The sequence below is a fragment of the Photinus pyralis genome, unplaced genomic scaffold (genome assembly GCF_008802855.1).
Source record: "Photinus pyralis isolate 1611_PpyrPB1 unplaced genomic scaffold, Ppyr1.3 Ppyr1.4_LG6, whole genome shotgun sequence".
NCBI classification, from domain to species: domain Eukaryota; kingdom Metazoa; phylum Arthropoda; class Insecta; order Coleoptera; family Lampyridae; genus Photinus; species Photinus pyralis.
Window position 1 is genome coordinate 31,935,066 of NW_022170663.1, and position 26,555 is coordinate 31,961,620.

The 26,555-nt window shown below is 36.7% G+C and overlaps 1 protein-coding gene across 1 annotated transcript in view; it reads right to left on the reverse strand.

The window, feature by feature from the left end:
- The window catches only part of LOC116173489 (triple functional domain protein-like), a gene marked incomplete at its 3' end in the record, with an annotated part of 132,446 nt that overhangs the window by 9,584 nt on the left and 96,307 nt on the right, over positions 1–26,555 (reverse strand). The window contains 2 exon segments of the mRNA XM_031490987.1: positions 129–1,766; positions 18,492–18,856. Coding sequence (XP_031346847.1) covers positions 129–1,766; positions 18,492–18,856 — 2,003 coding nt within the window.

Here is a 26,555-nt window from a genome sequence, read left to right on the forward strand (position 1 = left end):
AGACGAGGAACAGACGGATGGACAGACGGACAAAATCATCATATAAAGGGATTTCTTTTGACAAACCATATTTGATAAAAAGAAATTGGGCAAATTATAACAGTTGATAAGATTAAAGCTCTACTTACTCTTTTCTGCGGGCGGATTTCCGTTTTTCCTCGTTCAATTCTTTGAGCTCCTTGGCAGCGGCCTCTTTCACTTTCGCTTCCAAGCTGGGATCCGAATTGCGATCGATCGACAACTCCTTCTTCTCACTCTCTTCCGCTTGAATTCCGAGCATATCTTCCAACTGTTGCCGATAAAGGTCCATTCGCGAACTGAAGTCCTTGTACCTGTTATCGACAGCCGCCACCCACTGCTTGATGGCGCTGGCGTGCGCGTGGCCTTTTTCCACCAGACTGTCCGCTAACTGAATCAGCAGTTTGACGCGCTCTCGCGTTTCTTTCGCCGTACCCTTAAATTCGTTGTGCTCGCGTAGTAAACTTTCGGTTTCTTCAATGTTAGTGCCTAAATTCGTTGCGTGCGTTGTTAGATAGCAGTCACCAGTATCGTGTATCCACTCAATCGCCTGTCTGGCCGATCGTTCGAAGAGTACAAACTGCTGGCATTGGTCCAAGCGTTTCTTGCGCTGCGTCCAGTGCTCCAACACTTTATTTTCTTGCGTAAGCAACTTTTCAAGTATCCCTTTCACCCGCGACTCCTGGTTACCAGTTCCAGGGGGATAATTGTAGAATTGCAAACTGCGCGTGGTGTACTTCAAAAACGTCTCCGCTGTTCTGCGCGCTAACGTGCATGCTTTTAGAAACGCTTCCTTCTGTTCTTGGTGCTTATTGATTAACTGTGAAATCGCTGTAGCTTTGTCCATGTTCATGGCTTGATGGGCATTGGCGCACCAATCTTCATCTCTCTTATACTCCCTTTCCAAACTGTCCAATACCGAACAGACTTGCTCGGCAGTTTTGTAAAAGTTTAGACTTGCCGTTACCAGTTTGTGCCGCTCTTCGGCGCAAGTCACCAGTTGTTGCCAGCGCTTCGTAACCTCTTCCGAAATTTCCCTTATACTTTGCGGATCGTAGTGATTTCCATTAATCAACGCGTCCGCTCGATATTTCACTTGAACCGCTGACGTGTGCGTCTTTTCGATCGCCACTTGAAACTGCTCGTGCTCCTTTTTGAGCAATTCGGCGTCCGCCAAGCTATTCGGAATCGCGAAACTGGCCATTAACATCGACTCCCCATTACGTATCCAACTAATAACCTGATTGGCGTCATTTTGAAACTGACTCAACTGAATGCACTGCTCGAGCTTCACCCTTTTCACCTCCGCCAAATCCTCCAGGTCGACCTCTCGATCGTGCAAAAATTCTAATAACACCTGAACTCTAGTTTGAGCATTGTACTGCGAATCGGCCATAATGCATACGCCCGAATTTTCGAAGACCTGCACCAGCTCTTGTCCCTGCTGTAGGATTTGGAATGTCGTATTTTGCATTTGACTAACGCTTTCGTTATGAAGCCTTAAATACTGTTCCGCTTTCGCTATATCTCTCGTCAGTTCGCTGTGCTGAAGCTCTTCGGACCACATCTCTAACTGCGACGAAACTTCGAGAGCGTCACGTTCAAATACTCGTAATCTCAAACACAAGTCTAGCCGTAATTTACGTGCCGCCCAAAGCTCTTCCAAGTCGCTTCTTTGTTTCGCTAAACGATCGAGTGCCGCCTCTACCGCTGATATTGAACCCGTTGTGTCCATATCACCAACAGATCTAAAACAAACATTCACATTAGTTAATTGTTGTAATCTACATAATTTTAATCTGCGAGATTGATCACGAGTAAGTAAGTCACAAGTGATTGGACAATCTAGTTGGAAACTCAATTTCGTACATTATTAAACTGTTCCTAACACCTACAGACAAAATTTAATGCATCGTTCATTACCAGATAGGATCATTAGTTGCAAGTCAAACAGTACTATAATCCCCCCTCAAGTCAGTAGGGGTTGTTGCCTGGGATTATCTTAAGAAAATATTTCTCCCAAACCTTATCGAATTCTCGAAATTCTACAATGATAAAATAAATCCTTCGAACAGACAAGTTATCGATTTGCAAACAACGGTATGCTTACTGAAAATAAATAAAATAATCCAATATTGAATTTCTGTCTGAAGAATCTAGCATGAATGTTCAAAGATATCGGGGTGCGTCGCTGACAACTGACGTTAAATACGTACCTACTACACTAGTTTCAAAGCTCTGACATGGTTTATTACCGGCACGTTGTCCATCTTAATTAGTTAACGAAGGACTCTGTGCCGTACTCAAGTTAATGAAATTCCTAATGCCATGTAAATTGTTTGAAATCGTAAAGGGAAAATATTAGAATTCATTATTTTAATAAATTGGTTTGCAGTTCTGGATGCTCATGTTACTGACAGAATCGCAATTCCGTCCCCTATTAATATCCAAAAATGTCCATATACGATTCTGAAGCGAAGTGGACAAACTTACGATAATTCTTGTATGCCTAAGGCCTAAGTGTCTTTATGAAATACCTACTTTTAATTTTATGTGCGGTAAGTCGAGAATGAAACCATTCAACATTAAACTCATACATTGCCGAGTCAGCTATACAAGTAGGTATAATCGTAGTATGAAAATTGAAAAGTCAATTCTAAAACTAGAAATGACTGGAATTACGGCTTATTTGTTGATCGTGATCGACATAGACTGTAGAAAGATTTGCCCTGGAAAAATCGTCTCGGTAAATTCACCCCCTAGAAAATTCGCTCCATGGTATATTCCCCCCGTGAATATTCACCTTGGAAAATTCGCTCCTGAAGATTTGTCAAAAGGAAATTTCTCACCGGAAAGATTTACCTAAAGTATTCACCCTCAGAGTATTTGAACATGGGAAATTCGCCCAGTAAATCTTATGATAAAATGTACAGCCCAAAGTAAACAGTGAAATTCCATCTCCATGGCAGAGTTTACCCTTAAAAATACTAGCCCCAGACAAATTCCATCCAAAACTAAAACTCCGTTTCGGTATAATGATTCAAAGCGGTCAAATTTAATCCGGGTTTAAGGTTACCTACACTTCGTTTAATGGCTATGGTAAAGATGGTATCAACAAATCACAATTCCTAAATGATATACAGGAAATAAACAACTCAATTCCTCAAAACCCTTCCCATGGATATTTAATTATTGACGAACAGATATAATTGTGAAACGTTACGACATGTTTCGATTGTTAATAATCTTCAGGTAACAAATTATAAGTGCGGTGCGTGAGAAAATTACATTATTGAAAAGTTTTTGAAGTTTTGACGTTACATTGAAATATTATAAGTAATAAATTAAATTATTATTATTACTTCAATAATGTAACGTCAAGACTTCAACAACTTTTCAATAATGTAATTTTCTCACGCACCGTACTTATAATTTGTTACCTGAAAATGATTAACAATCGAAACATGTCGAACATTTCACAATTATATCTGTTCGTCAATTATTAAATATCCACGGGGAAGTTGTTTATTTCCTGTATGGTTCATCACCCCATTTAGAGCGTGGATTACCCACGAGTTTTTTCTGATCCTAAATGATATATATTTGATCAGAAGTATGCGGTAAATTATCCTCGGAATATTCGCTTTGGCAATAAAGTTGCCGTTGGAAAACTTGACCTCGCCACCTGAAGGATCGCCCCCGCTCATGGAAAATTCACCCCCATACATCAGCTCACCAAAGTATGCTTTCGGGATACTTTCCCCTAAAGAAACTCGACCCAGATATAATTGATTGTAATAGTGACAGCACTTTTTCCGGCAGCGAATCCTCGGAAGGAGAATATCTTAGAGGCGAATTTTTAGGGGATGAATATACCGGGGATAAATCTTTCGGGGATGAATCTTTCGGGGATAAATCTTCCTGGGGGCGAATTAGCGTCTCATTAAAGTATTATGGGCACTATCCTTGCTATAACAATACGTTTGGTTTACTTACAGTGACAATACAGGCAGGGGCGGACTGGGTAACTGCGGGTCAGGTGGAATTGCACAGGTTACGGGCCATTAAAGTATTAGTGTAGTAATGATGATGGCGGGGGGGGGGGGGGGGGTGCTCTGAGGTGCACCACAAAAACATTTTAAAGTACTCCTTTCTCGAAAAATAAATTACCATACAGTTTTTTTTTTAATTGCAGCTGATAATTAAAAGTAACAAAATATACAATCCACACGAGGTGCGTCGCCTATCATTGTATTTCAGCACTTTCATGCTACGACAAAAAATGATAAATTCATTGTAAAACACTTCAATTAAAACAGATTTTTTAATTTTTTAACAACCTAACATCAACCCCAATTAGAGAAACGTGTTAATAATTTATTAATAGTGCAAGAAACTAAATACAGCACATACTTATAAATTTCCAACGGGCCATTATGATCTACAGGCCAGGTGGCAATCGCCACCCCCCCCCCCCGGGCCAGTGCGCCCCTGGTTATGCCTTTTTTGAGCCCCGAACAGTTCCAAGATTGGGCTCCTAGTTCAAAAGTTACAGCCCTTTGAATTTTTTTTCGAAATTGGTTTCTAGTCTATAACTTTTGATTGAGAAGTCTGATCGAAAAAGTACGAATTGTTTTGGATTCTACGCACCAAAATTAATAAGAAAAAGTGTTTTCCCGAGAAATTTTGGTGCAGTCGATTTTTGGTAAAAAAGGAAGGTTATACACTGCCTTTTTTTGAGCCCCGAAAAAAAAATTGTCTCAGATCGACCCGGAAAAAAAATTTTCTTATAGAATGTGGCCTGTAGAATCCATAATTTCAAACAGTTCCAAGATTGGGCTACTAGTTCAAAAGTTACAGCCCTTTGAATTTTTTTCGAAATTGGTTTCTAGTCTATAACTTTTGATTGAGAAGTCTGATCGAAAAAGTACGAATTGATTTGGATTCTACGCACCCAAATTAATAAGAAAAAGTGTTTTCCCGAGAAATTTTGGTGTAGTCGATTTTTGGTAAAAAAGGAAGGTTATACACTGCCTTTTTTTGAGCCCCGAAAAAAAAATTGTCTCAGATCGCCCCGGAAAAAAATTTTCTTATAGAATGTGGCCTGTAGAATCCATAATTTCAAACAGTTCCAAAATTGGGCTACTAGTTCAAAAGTTAATCAATTACCACACAGTTTTTTTTTAAATTGCAGCTGATAATTAAAAGTAACAAAATATACAATCCACACGAGGTGCGTCGCCTATCATTGTATTTCAGCACTTTCATGCTACGACAAAAAAATGATAAATTCATTGTAAAACACTTCAATTAAAACAGAATTTTTTAACAACCTAACATCAACCCCAATTAGAGAAACGTGTTAATAATTTATTAATAGTGCAAGAAACTAAATACAGCACATATTTATAAATTTCCAACGGACCATTATGATCTACAGGCTAGGTGGCAATCGCCACCCGCCCCCCCGTGCCAGTCCGCCCCTGAATACAGGGTAGACCATTAGTGCATGGATGGAAGATTATGGGTTTATTAACGCACATATTTAAAATTCATTGTCGGGGCATGTTGAAGGGCTCTTAAGGCTGCAACCTAAAAATATTTTCTACGAAATTGCAATTGTTATAGGTACAGGGTGATTTATGGCAAAGTTGCATATGATTAAATAAAACCCCCTATACAGGGTGGTGTTTTTAAGTGGACCATTAAAAGTATCTCAGGAACGGTTTGGATTATTGATTCGGGTTGTATCAGAACGATACCGGAACTTTCTTATTTCAAATAGCACTATCTCTTCTGAGGGTATTTTTGAATTACTCATAAAAAAAGCAGTATGATTTTGTTAATATGATGCAATGTCTAACTGACATGGTTTCGAAGTTATTTGACATTTTTTCACAGTTTCAAAGGATCAGTAAATTAGCCATAGCACTGTTGCCTGACGACTTAGCAAAATGTTTTTTTCACGGAAAACAACAACAATTGTGCCAGATTTTATTACAACAGAAAAAACTGAGAAGAAAAATGTCAAAGTTAAAAAACTAAAATATTCTCTGTCGGCAAAACGGTTACTATGATTTTGTTAAAATTTTGGCGGCGTACATTAGGCATAAAGGATTAAGATTGTCAAAAACCTTTTTGAAATATACGAGATACGAGTAACGCCATTATGTCACAGAACTGTTTTTTTTTTCATATACTATCCCACATTTTTTATTAACGAACCAAGTTTTCGAGTGGTTACCTATTCAACTACTACTACGGAGTGAGTACCGGGAGCAACGTTGCTTGATGGTAGACAATAAATGAATTATTAGTAAACAAAAGTAAAAAAAAAGGGACGTGCGAAGTCGCAACAACGTCGGGCCCGGCCTGAGGTATTTTAGAAAGAACGTATCAACTAACTAGAATTATTAATTGACTAAAGGGTAAATTTCGTTTTTTGTCCGAGTACATCAATGGAATTCGGAACAGAACGAAAATAAATAGCGGGTTACATACGATATTTTTGAAGCAGGCATTTTTACCAGAAACGATATCAGGTTCAGGGGATGGTTCATTGCGATTTAACTTCACCAGCATAGGCAAGACGACTTGGGGTGTAGGTGTAGCGATCATTTCATTTATGAGTTGCTGTAAACCAGTTTCGTAATCTTATATTTGAATGTTACCTAATTAATTTATATACAGTGTGCCCCATTTATCTTGAGAAGGTCGCACAAATCCGATTTTTAGAGTTACTTCTATTTTACTAATATCTAGTATGATTTCTACAGTTAAATTGTTGTTTAAATATAAATCATTTTGTGGATTCTACGTGTTACCTCTTCAATCGCAAAGAATAGCGGGCGAAATTCACACAGATGAAGAAAAAAAAACGCTGACTGTAGCTGTTTCAGATGAATCGAAATTTAACATTACTCGCTAAAATTACCAAGTCGCCAATCACATGTTTACATTACACATACATTTTGCAGAATGTAACGTACTTTCTGTATTTTTAACAAATAATAAATTAAACATCATTAACCGTAATTCAACTTTCATAATTCTTGCGATAACCGAACTTTTTACTTTGTATTGAATCTGTTTCGAGCTGTTTTTAATGAGTTCTCCGTAACTTTTTCATTTTGATATAGAGTTAGATTAGATAGTAATTTCTCATTATTACTTTACTACCAGTTTATGCAGAATATAGAAAATTTTATTTGAAATATTGTATAATTTGCGAAAGTTCTGTCGGCATAGAGAATGGAGATTAAGCAACTATGGATTTAGTCCAGGAAATATATAATTTTAGGATACAAAATTCATGGTAGTTCTGTACATAGGCTTGTTTTATATTTTCTGTGTCTATGAATCCGAATTTTCAACATCCCACCAAAAATTCCCCCCGCAACCCCCCCCCCTCCAATTTTTGAAAAAAAGAAAAAACATCGCCGTTATTTTGTGTATTTCAGAGAAAAACTATCTGGAAATTTGGAAAGTAGACAAAATTTGCGACAAAAAGAATTGGAGAGGAAAGATATATGTTAAAGATCACAAAGCGACGGAAAATGAACTGGATTGGACACGTACTAAGAACGAACTGTTTGTTGAGGAAGAAGAAGAAGAAGAAGAAGGAAATTGGTTGACGACCTGAAGGAGGGCGAAGAAGGACATGAAGGAGTAACGAGAAGCTGAAGATAAAGAGTCGTGAAGAAGAGCCATCAGGGACCTATTAAAGAGGATGAGACATACCTGCCAAAGCTGCATCAATAAAGACCATTTTTACAGTTTCTATGCATTGTTCCCGATTTTAGATTCTGGTTTTTGCCCAAAGAATGCTATCCAAAGTAGTACAAGAATGAAGAATCTGTTCTAATAGGATTGACGCCGGGCATCCAAATATAGGAACGGATTGATGACTGTTTACACACATTTCTCTAGTGAGCGGTACATTAGGTGTATACCTTTGAAAATAACCACGAGTAACTAATTATTGCAAATACGGCGAATTTAGTGATTTTTATGATCCAGAGAAATGGAGCTACTAGTCATGCATCAATGCATCAATGAAGAACGAGGATCGTTAATAATGGCAGCGGCGATCTAGGCGATTTTCCATATTATACAAGTTTTTAAAACAGTATTTAGAAGTTGATAAAACTGACGATAACATGGGCAAAATTTGGAAGAAATTTGCAAAATCTTTGAGACATCTTATATTTCCACTGATCAATTATAACTTGACACAACGTCTATCAAAGAGTGATATTATCTAACTGTAGCCTAAAGAACCCATCTACATTTAGGAAACGACGAACAAAATTATAAATAATCGTCCCAATGAAAGTTAACCTAGCAGTAGATGCTTAAGTTCAATTTCACACATTTTTATGCAAATTCTTCTGCAACACGAAAACCATAAAACCGTGATGCGAAACGACAATCTCAATAAATTCTTGATTGTAAATGTAAGTGTCAATGTAATTCCTTTCCATCAATTACCACGGGATCGTAACGATATAAAGCTATACTCCGTAGACTAATAGACTTCCCATTTTATGACAATCGTTCATAAAAAGTTTAATGATAGCCGCACAGAGAATAATAAATTTTCTTAAGAACGATCACACGGTTGATTAAAATAATACTCTTATGGTCGGTTTTACAAACGATGATTAGGGTTAATCAATGATTAAAAATATTCGAATGGAAAACATCTGAGCGTATAATCAAAGGTGGCTAACATTCTAATATTTTTAATCATTGATTAACCTTAATCATCGTTTGTGAAACCGGGCATTAATTAAGTAAAGGAAAACTGTAACAACGATGGCCTTTAATCATTAAATCAAGGCCAGATACGGTTTCGCATGTTAGATTCAACCCCCACAGGTCTCAGTTCTATAAAAAACAAAGATGTACGCATACCATAACGACAGGAACTGGTTTTCGATCTATAATCCGATTTCTTATGTAAATTATCCACCAAATTTTTCAGCAGTAAGAGTTAATGTACCAATTAATGAGGTGAAGATATTATTAGGTAAGCATACGGAAACCAATTATGGAAAAATTTCCAGATGAAACTCTAAGGTAATTCACATCGTAAACTTTCGTAATAATTCAAAATTTCCACAATTTTAGCTGACTTTATGGACGAGTAGAATTATTTCAACTGTCATTTGATCGAAAGTCAAACCTATCCCTCGTCTCCCTGCATTATTAAATTAGACTAGAATTGGGAATAGATGCGAAAGCCACTAACAAAACAAACTATTATACGACTGAAAGCTTTTCGTGTGTAAATTTATAGGAAAAAGCAAAGCATTACAGGAAAAGTTAAATAGTTGCAATTCAGTCCATCAAAAACCACCAATTGCCAAGTCATCGTTACAGTGCGCTTTTAACGCTCCAATTATCTTCCAGCAAAAAGGGCACGCGTCTGATAAAAGTCAGAGTAATTCATCATTCAGTTAGGCAATCGACATCTTCCATCAAAAATAAAATCGAATAAAGCGGTTTCCGTTCAGAAAATACATTTTCCGACGTTGTTCGAGCTTTTGTTGCTTTTCCGTATATCTATTAATCTATTTTTCGCTACATCACAGTCTGGACACCTTTGCGAGAAGACGCTTACGCATCTTTTTCAGGATGGAAAGTATATTGGAACTACCTTGACTATTTTATTACAGTAAGATCTGTAAATTAATTGTTGTATTATTGCTGATTCAAGGTATCTACAGTTTCATTTCAATTTTTTGGAAACAGATCAAAATCTAGTTCTTGACATGCCTGTGACCCCTCCTCCTCCCTAATTTTTCAAATTTTAGAGAAAAAACTATCTTTCTATATTTTGGAGCGAGAAAACTAAATACCTAGTTATTTGTACAACTAGTTTTGATAGTGATACTTTTTTTCATGAATTTGCAGTTTGATTAATGAGGGCGAAATCAAGCGAAAAATAGACACTTTCAACACGTGTTGTATACGAAATTTTTTTGCTACAAACTAGAACCAAGATGCGTGAAATGTCAGGACATCACATACACTAATTGCGAGAAATCTCCACAAAAGCCCCTGACATATTAACTGCGGGGGAAAATCCCCAGCAAACTTTAGAGAATGCAGGCGTTTTTATCGAATCACTACCAAGACAGGCGTCCCCGTAATGAATTTTATAAAACAACAAAATCCTAAAACATACAATAATAATAATAATAATACCCTTTATTTGATTTCCATTAAAAACATAAAGTTAGAAAATAAAAGGTTTAAATAAAATTTAAAAAAAAGGGAAAAAACAAGAAAAATACCTAGTTTCAGAAACCAAACCACAAGGGGAGATTCAGTATAAACTGCTCTTAGTGTTCGTGTTCAAAGTTGAATAAAAAGTTGCACCGCATCGGTAAAGCGCATATGAATAAAGATACTTTCTTCTATTGTAATAAATTGATTTCCTAAATTATGTATTGCCTCAGTACGCAAACCATACTAGCTGTACACGATCGTTCTTATATGATTGAATAATCTTGTGTTTCGCCCTATAATTTAATTCCCAGCTCATAATCTGGTCCAAAACTTTGTGTCAGTTAATTTACTATGCAAGAATACACCGTAACTTGCAGAAATGTTGTCTATTCAGATAGTTAGCTATGCTCATCTTATAACCATTCCACTTTATTAGCTCTCACGTCTCAGCATTTCAAACATAAATAAATTGTTATTCCATCTCGAACTAAATCCGTTGGATAAAAGATTCTCTCCCGTAAAGTTAGCAATAACATTCCAGCCATAAATTTTCATATTTAATGTAAAGTTAGAAATAATCTTAGCGAAAACTAGTTACCAATAAATACGCAAAAATATGCAACATATTGAGACACGCAATTTAGTTAAAAATGGTTTATAATTTTCCACCTCTTCGCCTCGCAAAACATTTTATGGGGGGAAAACACTTCCAATAAATATGTATTAATACATTCCAGCATATGCGAAGATTAGGTGCCTTTTTCCGAGAACCATACTAGACTTAACAACTTTCAAAAAATAAAAAATGCACCTTTGCGCTCTTAATGTGTCTGTCTGTCTGGGACACAAAGGCTCCGGAACTATACTTATTTCATGTTTGTATTCTCGTTAAGGCATAAAATGTCCATAAGGGCTATTAAATTCGAAAAAACAAATTGAAAGTGCACTCTTCGCCTCTTGCTCACAAGCTGCTTAACGAATTTTTTCCATATTACCCTTGCGCTCTCACGGAACCTTCAGAAGACTCCCCGATGCTCAACCAAAATCTTCAGTCCTCAGGACTGTCGTGATATTTTTTTGAAACGAACGTAGCGCCGGGGGCTCTATACCCCCCAGCACACGAAGATTCAGTTACCTTCTTCCGAAGGTTCCCCGAGTCCTCGTTTAATGCGGAATCGTACAGGTACAAGTATAGTCCTCGGAAGAAGGTAACCGAATCTTCGTACGCCCCCAGTGCTCACCGAAAACGTTCAGTCCTCAGGACAGTCGTGATATTTTTGGAGAAAAGCGTAGCACAGGGGGCCGGGTATGGAATACCCCCCAACATACGAAGATTCGGTTACCTTCTTTCGAAGGTCCCCTGAGAATGCAAGGGTAAATGTTTTGTGGATTTTCTTATGATTTTGTTGTTAATTTGTTCGTGTATTTGAGTGGGCTATGCCAGGGTTGTTGTCCGTGAGAAGGTTTTCCCACTTGTAAAGTAGGCTTTCTCGGCAGCTTTTGAAAGTGGTTAATAATGAAGTCATTATTAACCAGTAGTCGATAATGAGAACTGTCGCGCTCGAAATTTCGCTTAATTAACGTTTAGACAGGTTATGTAAAATGAATTATTGCCACCATCTTTCAGTTCCAGAGAAATTGCATAGTTAAAATTGTCACATTTTGGAAAAAACGTACGAAATTACTCTTTGAAAATGTGTCAATGACAGAACAAAATAGGACGTGCTCGAATTTTACTTCCACACACTTGATTAACATGTAAAATTAATAAACACAAAATTCTGTCAAACCGTTCGCATTCTTAACAATATAATCTGTTAACTTAGAGGACTTCAAGTACTAGTAGTGAAAAAAATAGTATATAATTATACCAGGGTAGAGAGGTCTACTATTGCCTTCGCACCTTACGCTCCGCGGCGCAATAATACTAGACTTCTTTACCTTGGTACATAAATAATGTATGGTCTCGTCTTTTCTTACGCAGAAACCATACTTCATACGTCATAATACACCGATGACGTGAGCGCTCCTACTATACTCATAACTATAGCAAGGTTTTCACGGGTTGTGACGGGATTGTGCTGATTGAGTACATGAAAAAGAGCGATAAGGCCCAAAATGATCGATGAATTCCAGGAATTAAGACACCCACCCTCCTATAGTCCAGATTTATAATACATTGATTTTTCGGTAGTAATTACTTCAATTTAATACGCGGATTGTTACACCTAAGAACTGAAACATCCAAAAATAGTCAAATTTGTACATCGTTTGCAGATATATTATCTGACATTAATTTGTTTCAAATAAAACATACTGAAAATACTGAAAAAGCTTAATTCGACAATAAATCGCTTCTACTATGGATTACATCACTGGGGATTTGTTATTACAGTCCAATAATTTTTTTTACAAATTTTGTAGGAGGAGGTTTCTTGTTAAATATGTCCAAACGTTAATAACTTGAATATTTTCAGCAATTGTCACACAAAATGTTTACAATGAGCTCCTTTAATCTACTCAATGTTTCAAAACGTGTTTTGTACGAAAAAAGGAAATACACATTCGTGTTTACTTGTAATTAATAAATATGATATTTATATATAATATTACTCTCAAAGATATAATCTCGGATTACCATATTATATAAATAAAAATGCACGTAATGCCACTTACGCATAACTAATCAATCGGAAACTTTCACTATCGATAGGCATCGATCACCAAACAAACACAAGCACGTGCATGAATAAAAAGAGTGAAACTTCTCAACTTTGCACTTCATTATGGTTAGGCTACTTTATAATAAATATTTATTTAATTCGCCAACTACCTACGGACTAGGAAAATAATACGCTCATCCATTGCAAACAGTGAAAGCATAAACTACAATTATACTTTTTGTGTGTGATTTGCAATGTAAATTTAATATAACGTGAAAAAAGGAAAGTTAGGTACATATTTTGGCTGCACCATGGGGTGGCTGCGAGTCATTTCCTCTAACGAAATTATTCTCGAGAATCGTGAAAATAAGTAGCACACGAAAATTAAGCTTGCCGATGTAAATAGAAGAAAGTTAACATGATTTGGCAATGGAAATCGATCGGTTTGCACCACGGGGTGGCTCTAACGAAGTTCTTTTTATCGTGGAAACAAAATTGTGTTCGTTGCTGATCTTTTTCAAATTTAGATCGGTTAATAGAGTAATTACTCCCCACGTATATCGTCTGGGACCATCAGACGGCTTGACCCCCCACAATCTTAATGAAACACATACTGTATTACTTTATTTCACGCAGTCGGTTGATTTAATTCATTACGATGTTTCTTTATTGAATTAAAACGAAGCTGGAGGTTTCGCGATTAACGACCTTTTCGTATTATATATGATGAACATAATCCAATTTTACAATTGAGGGAGACGCAGAAATGCAATTAATCATACGAACATTTTTATACCCCATACCAGTACACATTCCATAGCATTTTTCAGATTTGGCTTATTACACTGAGGTCAATGTTATGTAATGGCACGTCTTTTGTCTAGAAGAACGCCTAGACAGCTTAAATTAATGTTATAGCTACCTATACGTTCGCGTCATATACTGCAAAGACTAAACAATTACCTTATCTTTCGTCATGAAATAGAACAAGAATCAAAGAGGGGGTTTAGACCAATTTGCTAGGTACCGTTTTTAACAGGAAGACAATATTAGTTCCCGTTTATTGATACAGGGACCCAATTTTGACCCAGGTTATATTTTTAAGTGGGCGAGGTTTCAATCAAGATTCAAGACTGCTCTAGTTGGTATAGAAATGATCCTCGAGTTATGCCTAAATACCTTCTCTCTATAGTCTCCCAAATATGGCGAAAAATAACATAATTTACGTTTTTGATTTAAAATTGTTGCTTGGGGAGGTATTTACAAACTAAAATGATTTTCTTTAGGGTACTTTTTCCGTTCGTTTAGGTGATGGAAATGAATTTTCGTTATCATGAATACTTCATTCTACCTATATCGACACCAATTTTAAAGTTTAGGCCAGCTAATAGAGAAATCTTGATTTCAAAAATGTATACCATGTTTATAAAAAAAATCAAACATAAGTTCCAAAGTAAAAGAAAACATTTCGAGTGACATTTTATTAAGCGTCAAATGACAAAATCCACGAATTACATTAAAAGCAAGAAATAAAATCAATATTTCCTATTGATTGTTATCATGGTCTACGTTTTTGATATGCTAAATTTTTAGACCAATCTGCAATGTTTTTAACAGGAAGATAATAGAATGGGTCCGTTAACTTGGCCCCCCCCCACTGAGAGATTTCATAGTCGTATTATTTTGAAATGAATGCGCTCGTTATGCGCTCATATGCGCCACCGATAATAACTCTTGCGCCATTATCGTTTTTTAGAAATCCGAAAAAACATTGGGGGGGGGGCAAGTGAACGTAGCCCCCCCCAGTACGTATTTTGTCCCTTGTAACTAGGTCACCTGATACATTTGGTTATGCGCTCAATTGCGCCACTTGAATTAAAGCTAGCGCCATTACGGTTAAGCCATAAAAAATTTTTAAAAAGTGGAGGGTCTAACTTAGCGTTTTCAAAAGTTATTTCCGGAAGTGCGTCCATTTTGAAAATATTTTACATCGATTCGGCCTTCGGAGTAACTCCTAAATACAAATTTTTAAAAACCTACCTATTTTACTTTCCCAGAATCGTTTAACTAATGCTCCCAAAAAAACACCCTGTATAGTGTTTCTGAAACACTATAATGGCGCTAAGATTTTTGTTTACGGCGCATTTTAGCGCATGATGAAAGGTACGATGTAGTAGAAAAAACATGTTAAAAAACGTAACTTTTGAAAACGTTAAGTTAGCCCCCCCCACTTTTTAAAAATTTTTTATGGCTTAACCGTAATGGCGCTAGCTTTAATTCAAGTGGCGCAATTGAGCTCATAACCAGATGTATCAAGTGGCACAAATACCGGTAGCAAAATGCGTTATGGGGGATTCCGTTCACTTGGCCCCCCCCAAATATATTTAAGGATAACCAAAAAACAATAATGGCGCAAAGATATCTTTTTACGGCGCATTTCAGCGCATACCTGAGAGTACAATTTCGTATGAAAAGATGTTAAAAAAAAGTAACTTTTAAAAACGTTAAGTTGGCCCCCCCACTTTTTGAAAATTTGTCACGGCTTAACCGTAATGGCGCTAGCTTTGATTCAAGTGGCGCAATTGAGCGCATAACCAAATGTATCAGGTGACCTAGTTACAAGGGACAAAATACGTACTGGGGGGGGGCTACGTTCACTTGGCCCCCCCAAATGTTTTTTCGGATTTCTAAAAAACGATAATGGCGCAAGAGTTATTATCGGTGGCGCATATGAGCGCATAACGAGCGCATTCATTTCAAAATAATACGACTATCAAATCTCTCAGTGGGGGGGGGGGCCAAGTTAACGGACCCTAATAGAATCCGTGTGGCGCAGTTGATCGCTTCCGAAAATTAAAAAAGTGCAACGACAAGCGGTGGCTCAACAAGGGACCAGTAAAAAATAACGTAATTAATGAAAAACAAACTTTATCAACTAGATAAATGGCAGAAGTTACTGATGCACGCATTTGGAGCATTCTTAAAAAATAAATAACGAAATTATAAAACCAATTTAGTGCATACTTTACATAAAGGTGATGCAGAAAGAAGAATTGAGTTTTGTCAATTACTAATTGATGAATATGACAACAATCAACACATTTTAAGACAATACTATGGAACGACGAATTTAATTTTAGCAATAAAGGCATTTTCAACAGAGACACAAATAGATATTGGTCTAGAGAAAATGAAAACAGATTTAAGGAAGTTAGATCCAGTCCAGTTTCAATGTTTGGTGTGGAATATTAAATAATACCTCAATTTCTTACAAACCGAGTTCGAAAATTTCAACTCGAATCAATTTATTTTCAACAAGACGGTGCTTCTGCGCACAATGTGCGAGTTGTCCAGAGTATTTAAACCAAAAATGTTCAGATGGACGGGTAGGAACAATGGCTCATACTTTGGCCTGCAAGATCTCCGTTAAATTTTTGGGGTTACGTCAAGGATCATGCAGTTCCCGTAAATATTGCACTAAATCCAATGACAAATGATTCTAGTCAAATCACAAAATAAAATAATTGAAATCCTGAAATGATTTGACTCTAAGTACTAAACAATCGCAACCCCATATGCCATTGAACTTTGAGAAGGGGTTGAAATGTATGTAATATTTAGTTAATTTTCTGGAAAATAATTATTTTAATTGGTACATCCTATACAGGATGGCCCACTGAAAACCGTCAATGCCGCTTCACGTCAGTTTTGCCATGAAAGTTCAAATACATCAACTTCAGTCTTGAGGGAGATTTAAATTAAATCAATTGTTTACGTAATTTCAATCCCGATCAGGGGGTGAATTCCATACCAAAAATTTTAAATGGAAAGGGATGGTAAACGTTCGAAAGGAATTTTCGGTCTGTTTTCGCTGTTTTTATTTTTCAAATCCGAAAATGGAATTGACTGTTTTAAGTGGACCATCCTGCATGAAAAATGAGCGTCCAGTTTATGCATTATAAATAATACGTAATGATTCCTTTTATGAGCCATTATAACGCCACGTTTCACCGATTACATTATTATCAAAAGTCCATAACGCACAGTTTCTCGTATTTCGTAAATAGCGATAATAATCAGGGTAATTAAATAATTTCAAACCGAAACCATTAATTACCATAATAATAACTAATTAAAACTTCTGCAACTTGGATTTACTAGGAAATCAGCCATCTGTTATCCTAGAACGAACCCGCCCTTTCTGCAACAGTTGGCCGATAAAATTTGTTTGTCAACACACCACCGCCGTATCATCGAAACAAAATTTATAAGGGTAACGAAGAACGCCTTTGAAATTGTAGTTTTGACTTTCGTTACATAATTTCAGTGATTAGGTAGGTAAATCCAAGTAAATAGGAGAAAGTTTTCACCGTCGAGGCGCCGAGCGTAAGGAGCAAAGGGTTCACCCTAAATACTTAAAAATTACTTTGTGGCTTTATAGTTTATGGTCAATTATGTCTGTGAAAAAATGACGTGTGAAAATACTCGTAAGTATAAATCACCAATAAAGCATACATACATATACGCTGTCTCTAAAATAAGGATGTCTATCTGAAACCATACCAAAAAATTCCAATTACTCCCGAAGATATGCTAGAGAAGCCGAAATCGTTATTATTTTTTCCTGATGTTATTTGAGCAGATAGGTACAAAAAAAAATTAAAAAAAAAAACATTTTCTCAATGCCATTATTTGAGCTCTACGAGACGGCGTTGAGGGATTTTCAATGCAACGTTTCGTTTCAGAGAAATCATCCTCAACTTTTTTTATCTGGCTCGTAAAAAAAGTGCATACTGTATTGAGTAGCACGTTTATTCCGAATACAACGATATACGGCACACAAAAAAAGCAAAAGTTGAAAACTGTCGGTTTCAACAGGATGGTGCACCCGCGCACAGCACCCTAATCCTGCAAGAATACCTATCGGAGAAATTTTCCATTTTCTAGAAAATTTGTTCTTTCCTTTCTAGGCATGCTGTTCCGAAGAACGTCAATCTTTCTTCTTGCAAATAAGGTTGTTGTCTTATGGTTTAAAAGGAATGGTGATTGGGGTTTCATGTTCCATTACCGAAAAATATGTTATGTGGAATAAACACGAGTTTACGAATGAAATGTACATGTACAGACCTCCCACTCAAGGTAATTCCAAAGTTTAACAACGAAAATTCCAAAGAAGCGTCTCATGCTTTGAATATACCCCATAAACCACGATTGTAGCCCACAAGACAAATTTAGTTTTCGCACTGGTTGAAGACGAGACGGGATTTATGTGCGGAAATTGTAGCAGTACTGAAGCTTGTTGAAAGGGTAAAACACGAAAATATGCATTTTACTGGATATAAAATAAAACAAATCATACGAAGCTGAGGATATTTTGTAATTGTTATTCTAAACTCAAGCTGTACGTGGAAAGTTTTCAGCTACAAAAACACATATAGATTTTGCAGATCGGCACTTTCCTAAAATCAACAGTTTGATTCATTTTCAATTTCATGTAAATTTGCTTGGGCAAGTTGATTTTTAATTAAAATTTTTCCTACATTATACACGGCAACTAAAAGATTCATCCCTTACCTTAATTCTTGAAGTAGAGCCTCGCCCTGTGCGATCGTAGACGCGCAAGCATCTAAACTTTGATCGCGATGCTGAGCGGTCTGCTCGAGGAGTCTCTCGGTATTGTCCAAACTTTCGGCGACGCTCTCATCGCCCTGCAACTCCTGCCGCAGCTCGTCGACCCAGGTGCTCAACTCTTTCTCGTGCGTGTAAAATAAGACGGCCAGATCTAATCGGCGTCGACGTTGTTCGACCCTCGCGGCGAAAGAAGTTACGTGAGCCTCGAGTTCGTGAGCGACCGTGTAGATTTCATCGGCATCGCACTCTCCGGTGTGCGCCAATTCTTCGGCAGCCGCAAGAAGCTTATCCGCGTTCGTGTACGTATTCTGTAATTAAAAGAAATATCCATTAACGTCCAGACGTCGAACTCGAGCGGGATACAATAATATAAAGAGTGTGCTCAAAACAGTTTGACTGCTGCGATAAAATAATTAAAAACCAATAGCTCACGTGAAAGTTCTTTGATCTTATTACTCCGCGACGTATTAATAAACCAATAATTGAGTTACTCAAGTGGATAATTATTACAGAGTTCATTTCCATTACCATGTGGAATTACTGTCACATTAGAGAGACGTATATAAGTGCTTTGTTCCGGCCGTTCTGTCATTATTTTTGTTCCTAACGGTGATTCTAAAATCTGCATACACGCCGGGAAAGTTAAAAGCGCATTTAAAATGCAATTATCTTTATAGCGAATTGAAACAATCGCGTTTTCTGCCACTGTATTTATAATTGCATAACGCTGGAGCGTTGCGAATTTTAAACAAACATTTAAGAATGAATGCTGCCAAGATGTTGAAGATAAAATCTCGGGCGAATCCGGAATTTTACTTACAGAGAGAATTTTTTATTATCTCAACATGGGGAGCTTTTTTCTTATACGCATTGTTTTTAGTAATTGAAATCCTTTTCATTTTTCTTCCTTCCTCTACTCATATGCTTGGTTCCATTGCATGTATTTGTAATATAATTCATATTATATAAAAATATAACATGGAAATTGTCTTACGCCCTTCAGAAAAGGATTTACTTCGTATCAATAACGACTACTGCAGTGGAACAGTTCTGCATACTTGGATAATGCATAACTAAAACATAGGCTTCTGTGGGAAAATTTTAAAAATCCGCCCGTCTTAGTTTCTTGTCCTACATTTAGGATAATTTTCGACTCGGATTTTCACTTTACGACACCCCAGTGAAGGTGAGAACCGAAGAATAAATTTTGGATCGTATTCTCTAGACCCGCACCAAGGTCTAAATGTATAGAAGCCATTTTTAGAGGTTCTCGTAGAAGAACCATATCAAAAAATGAAAAAGTCATAAACTCGTCTACTACTTTCAATATATAAACCATAGCTGTTTAGGTATTCTCTATTTGAGATTATCTCTTGCAATATTATTCAATATTTCAAATAGAATTTGGTATATTTTAGCATAAAGGTGTAGTAAAGAAAACTTACTTCTTAATCTAACTTTGTATTAAACCGGAAAAGTTAAGGGAAACTCATTAAAAACAGCTTGAAAGGTTTATTGATGTTAACTGTTTAATACATATTAATGGGTCCATTAACTTGGCCCCCCCACTGAGAGATTTGATAGTCGTATTATTTTGAAATGAATGCGCTCGTTATGCGCTCATATGCGCCACCGATAATAACTCTTGCGCCATTATCGTTTTTTAGAAATCCGAAAAAACATTTGGGGGGGGGGCCAAGTGAACGTAGCCCCCCCAGTACGTATTTTGTCCCTTGTAACTAGGTCACCTGACACATTTGGTTATGCGCTCAATTGCGCCACTTGAATTAAAGCTAGCGCCATTACGGTTAAGCCGTGACAAATTTTCAAAAAGTGGGGGGCCAACTTAACGTTTTTAAAAGTTACTTTTTTTTAACATCTTTTCATACGAAATTGTACTCTCAGGTATGCGCTGAAATGCGCCGTAAAAAGATATCTTTGCGCCATTATTGTTTTTTGGTTATCCTTAAATATATTTGGGGGGGGGGGCAAGTGAACGGAATCCCCCATAACGCATTTTGCTACCGGTATTTGTGCCACTTGATACATCTGGTTATGAGCTCAATTGCGCCACTTGAATTAAAGCTAGCGCCATTACGGTTAAGCCATAAAAATTTTTAAAAAGTGGGGGGGGGCTAACTTAACGTTTTCAAAAGTTACGTTTTTTAACATGTTTTTCTACTACATCGTACCTTTCATCATGCGCTAAAATGCGCCGTAAACAAAAATCTTGGCGCCATTATAGTGTTTCAGAAACACTATACAGGGTGTTTTTTTGGGAGCTTTAGTTAAAAGATTCTGGGAAAGTAAAATAGGTAGGTTTTTAAAAATTTGTATTTAGGAGTTACTCCGAAGGCCGAATCGATGTAAAATATTTTCAAAATGGACGCACTTCCGGAAATAACTTTTGAAAAAGCTAAGTTACACCCTCCGCTTTTTAAAAAATGTTTATGGCTTAACCGTAATGGCGCTAGCTTTAATTAAAGTGGCGCAATTGAGCGCATAACCAAATGTATCAGGTGACCTAGTTACAAGGGACAAAATACGCACTGGGGGGGGGGGGCTACGTTCACTTGCCCCCCCCCCCCAAATGTTTTTTCGGATTTCTAAAAAACGATAATGGTGCAAGAGTTATTATCGGTGGCGCATATGAGCGCATAACGAGTGCATTCATTTCAAAATAATACGACTATGAAATCTCTCAGTGGGGGGCCAAGTTAACGGACCCCATATTAATGAGTTTGGTTGTCGTGAGAACTATGAAAATTGAATGAATCAATTAGTGTCGGTTATAGTTACTACATTTATTTTAATTTTTATAATCATTTATGATGATTTGTTGCTAATACATATTGCCACACATCATTTTCAGTAAAAAATTGTTTGACAATTGCCTAGGGCCTGTAACACACGCCTTACAATTGTTAGAATATATTTTACACTTGTAGCTCTTTCTCCATAACATAACTTGTAGTTATAGTTACAGGCAGATTACTTGAAACTTATAGACTTGTTACAATTTTATTGATAGTTTGTGCTACAGGCATTCGGAAACAAGACTATTAATCCGGCTCATTATTCAATAGCACTGATCCTTGAAATCGATTGGTGACAAAACCATCATCCCGTAAGAGGAATTTCTTTCGAAAAAAAACAGCGGACGAAAAAGGAAAGGTCGAACTGTTCTTGTTCATGAATCGGGTCCTGATGATGACCCAAATAATTTCCCCCCGATAACAATCTGTTCCCTTTTTCCCCGAGTGTTCAAGAGAATTATTGACCGTAAAACACGTGAATGCAATGATCCCGTAAGGTCACACCGTTCTGCCGCTTTTCTATGTAGATCCTCTTTACACGCTTTAGTAGGGTTCTACACGCGAAGTGAACGTGGGGTGGTGCAAAATTGGTTCTTTACAGTACAAATGAGTATATACCAAATTAAAGAAAAAAATTTGCATTTTGTAAATTTGTTGGGTGCAGTAAAACCATCTCCAAAAACAATTAGATATTTTATTTTTAAATATTATGCCTAGAAAAGACGCAAAGATCAAGGGAGATACCCTTATGAACAAGAGGCACGATGGATCTGTAGAGAAGGAGACTAAAGGTACAAGGAGAAAATACAGAGGAAGAGTTTTAAAAAAGCAGTGACGTGGAAAACCTGAAGGGGGGGGGGAGAAAATATAAAGGAGTGGTAGGACAGCGAGTATACAGAATAGAGAAATAGATATAGAGATATGATAGAGAAAGAAAGAAGAGGTGAGGGAACGAAAAAAAGTACAAAAGAAAATGTAAAAAAAACAGAGGATTTTTTTTGGAATGTGATAAACGGAGGAAAAAAATTAAACGTTCTGAAAAAACCGGAAAACGGCAAGGAGAGGCGAGATTTTCGCAACAGATAGGGTCTAGAAGAGGATAAAAAGTCTAGTAAACGAGTATGGAAAGGAGGAGGTTTACCCGAAAAATGAAAGGAAGAAGTAATTGTTCCGCTCTTCAACAAGGGAACAAAGATTATGTGAGAAATTATAGGAAAATTACTACGGCGTATAGAATCTAGGTAATGATACTGAACGAAAGACTAGAAAGAGAAATGGAGACGTCAGAAAAGGAAGGGGAATGATAGACAGCATTATTGCACAGATGCGTAAAAGAGGAATTGCAAAATCAGAGCAGGATGTAGTCTCGTTTTTCGTGGACTGAAAGGCAGCGTTTGAAAAAGTGAAAAGGGAAAAAGTATGAAGATGTGTTTTGGAGATGTAAAGGACTAAGACAGATGTCCACTTACCAACCATATTTAATCTGGAGTACTTAAGAGACATGGAAAAACTATTAAGACAGAGTCAAGGTGGAGGGATCATAGTGGGAAGAAGAAAGATATGGTCCCTGGTATACGCGAAAGACACGGTGCTTATAACAGAGGTAGAACAGACGAAGGAAAAGATGGGAAGAACGGAAAGGTATTGGGAAAGAAATGGAATGGAGTTAATAATAATAATAATAATAATAATGGTTTTATTTAGTTAACCCGTCAACTAAAACAAAAAAACAAAAAATTAAAAAATTAACACAATTATAGTATAAAAAGTAGAGGGCAACTAAATTGGGCGATGTTCAGATACAGACGAGGATACGCCTGATCTGCTCTTCCACACTACCCACTCATAACTATATTTAACATATTAATAATGTTGTGCAATGGACTAACAGACAAAAATTTAAAAAAAGAATTAATTTGTGATAACTACTAACTATATGATGTATAATACATTGGTTCATGGTAATATGGAATAACACAGTAAAAAGATGTTATTGCCGCTGCCGGTCAAGTACGATTTTGCGGACGTATTTTTTAAATTGAGATGTGCTAAGTTTTTTACAAGTGTCAGGAAGCGAGTTGTATAGGTTACCCACTTGGTACGTAAATGATCTTTCAAACAGAGCCGTTTTGTGATAAGGGGGTGTGATTAAATGAATCAATCTGGGATTAGTACTGAATCTAATCTTTTCATATAGATACAAAGGAAATTTTGCATTAATTATTTTGTGGTATAATACTGCAGCATGAACAAATCTCCGATTATCCATATTCAGCCAGTTTAATTCATTAAACTTATGGGAGATGTGTTCATGCTTTCTAATACCATAAATGAGTCGCACGCATGAATTTTGCATTTTCTGAATCTTGGTTCTATCGGAAACCTCCAAACAAGGTCCATAGACACTATCACAATAATTATATTGTGACAGTACTAACGCCTCACAAAGTATAATTTTTGTGGCCCGATTAAGGAGGTGGCGATTATTAAAAATTAATTTTAAACTGAGATAAGCCTTTTTGGTCATTTCCGATGTTTGTGTTTTAAACCTTAAGGCATTGTCGAGTACCTACTACTCCAAGATATTTCAAATCGTCCTTTACTGGAAGTATAGAATCCTTTACTTTTATACGTATAAGGGATTTATACTCATCTCTCACGATCTTCCTGCCAAATAGAATTAATGATGATTTGGTCGCATTAATGCTCAAACCATGCGCCTCAGAAATCCCAACTAGACTTTTAATGTCTTCATTGAAACGTTGAGTTGCTTGTACAATATCTTTTGGGAAGAAGTCAAGGTACAATTGGGTGTCATCGGCATATTGGTGTACTGTGACATGTTTAAGACATTTACAAAAGTATGACGTATAGATAGTAAAAAGCAGAGGACCCAAAATCGACCCTTGAGGTACACCAGCGGAAATGCCGATGGAGTCAGATTTAATCCCATTGAGCACCACTGTCTGAGTTCTGTTATGGAGGTAATCTTTCAGTAAAAGGCACGCATTTACGCTAAATCCGACATGGCTTAGTTGGCTTATTAAAATTTCGTGTATGACAGTATCAAAGGCCCTGGAAAAGTCCAATGAAGCAACCAAGGACAGCTTTCCAACATCATATGCGGACAATACTTCGTCAACTATGTTGAGTAAGGCTGTATTACAACTGTATCCACTTCTGAATCCAGATTGATTTTGGGGCAAGATATTATAATTTAAAATGTGGCGGTTCATTTGCTGCATCAATACCCTCTCCAGGACCTTCGATAACACAGGGAGTATGCTAATCGGGCGCAAATCCTTGTATTCAGCAGGTTCACTCAGTTTCGCTAATGGAATAATGTTTGCTGCTTTCCATATATCAGGGACCGAGTTGGACTTCAAACAGAAGTTTATTATGTATGTAATATAAGGTATCAAATAAGGACAACACAACAGGATCATTTTCAGGCTTATTCCATCCACACCAACCGCTTTGGATTTGAGGTTGTATATTATTTTCATTATTTCAATTTCAGAGACGGCTTGAAATTCAAATAATGTGTGGAAATTATGGTTTGAATTATTTTTATAAAAATCAGTTAGTTCGGCAGTATTTACAGGAGTAGGCTTGGAACAAAATGCTTTGTTAATTTCATTAGGGTTGCATAGATGAGGAGGAATTACCCTATTACTTGGTTTACTGGTGATGTCTAATTTTTTTAATGCACTCCAAATTTGGTGTGGTCTATTGTGGCGAACTTCATATTCTAAGAAGGCCTTTTTTTCTTTTTTAATGGCATAGTTCGTGTAGTTTCGTAATTGTTTATAGTAGTCCCAATGGGTAACCACCTTCGATCTTTTATACCTAGCCAAGGCAGCGTCTCTTAGTAACATCATCTGTTTAATATTATCAGTGAGCCATGGTGACTGCTTTTTTCTTATGCGTACAGTACAGTTAAATGTAGAAAAGTCGAAGATGGGTGGAAGGACAAGGAAGAAGAGGAAAATAGTATGAAATGGGAACGGACGGGCTGACGGGCAGAAGTGGAAAAGAGAAGAGTAGTATGGGAAATACGGAAAAAGGTTTTTTAATCACCTACCTTCAAGTCGTCAGAAATGATTAAAATAATAGACTATAATAATGTGACAGTACAACACTGTGTTGTTTTTTTACACCTTCAGCGGGTTCAGCCATTGTTGAACCGCTATCAGCAATTTTGTGACTTAAACGCGAAATTCGATTATCCGCGGTATCCGCACTAGTCTACAATTCCACGGATAATCGGGAGTTCATTGTACTACTAAATAACATGTTTCAAATTGAAATTTACTCATTTTCAAGTTTAAAGTTGGAGTGCTTCTTCATAGCCTTCGGATAATACAAACAAAAGACGATCTCAAAAGGTGGTGCAAACCTTTTCAAGGGCAAAAAAAGAGAACTAAAACAATATAAAAGAGAACTCAACCCCCATCAACCTCCAAATTCCTATCTACCCCAGTTAAAACAATTTAAACATGTTGAATGTCTCTTAAGGCAACAATCTAAAAATATTTTCAACGAAATTGCAATTGTTATAAATGGTGATTTATATCCAAGTCGCATTTTTTAAACAGAACCGCCTGTATATTATTGCATATTTTAATTCCTTGGTCAATTTTAGTGTGCCCATGTGTATTTTATACATGATATTTGAAAGGAGTAAGTTTAGCTGCAATTCGTCATTTTTCAAAAAGTAGATGTCCAGTAAAAATTGAATGTCGCAGTTATAATAAAACTTAGAACTCGTAAAAACCGTTGCACTGTTAATAATTCAAAGTGTTTTTCGATTTTCGAAGCTTCCAAGTAATGGCTCGCCGTTAAAAATTATAAACACTAATTAAAATGGTAAAATATTTAACCCAAACAAAACAAAACAAAAACTCGAAAACCACAAAAACCAAAATAAAAAGTTTAAATAAAAATAACAATTATTGTAATAAATGTTCAAAATGTCTTCACGCTGTCCCAAACATTTGTCGATGAGTTTAGAAAAGCATTCTTTGACATGACGAAGCATAGTTACGAATTACGAATGCGCATTTTCATATTCTCTTTTGTTGTAGGGACTTCTTTGTATACAATCCCTTTCACGTATCCTATAAGAAGAGGCTAGCGATGTAAGACCTGGAGATTACTCATATGGCCTATCCACCTCCCAGGAAATTGT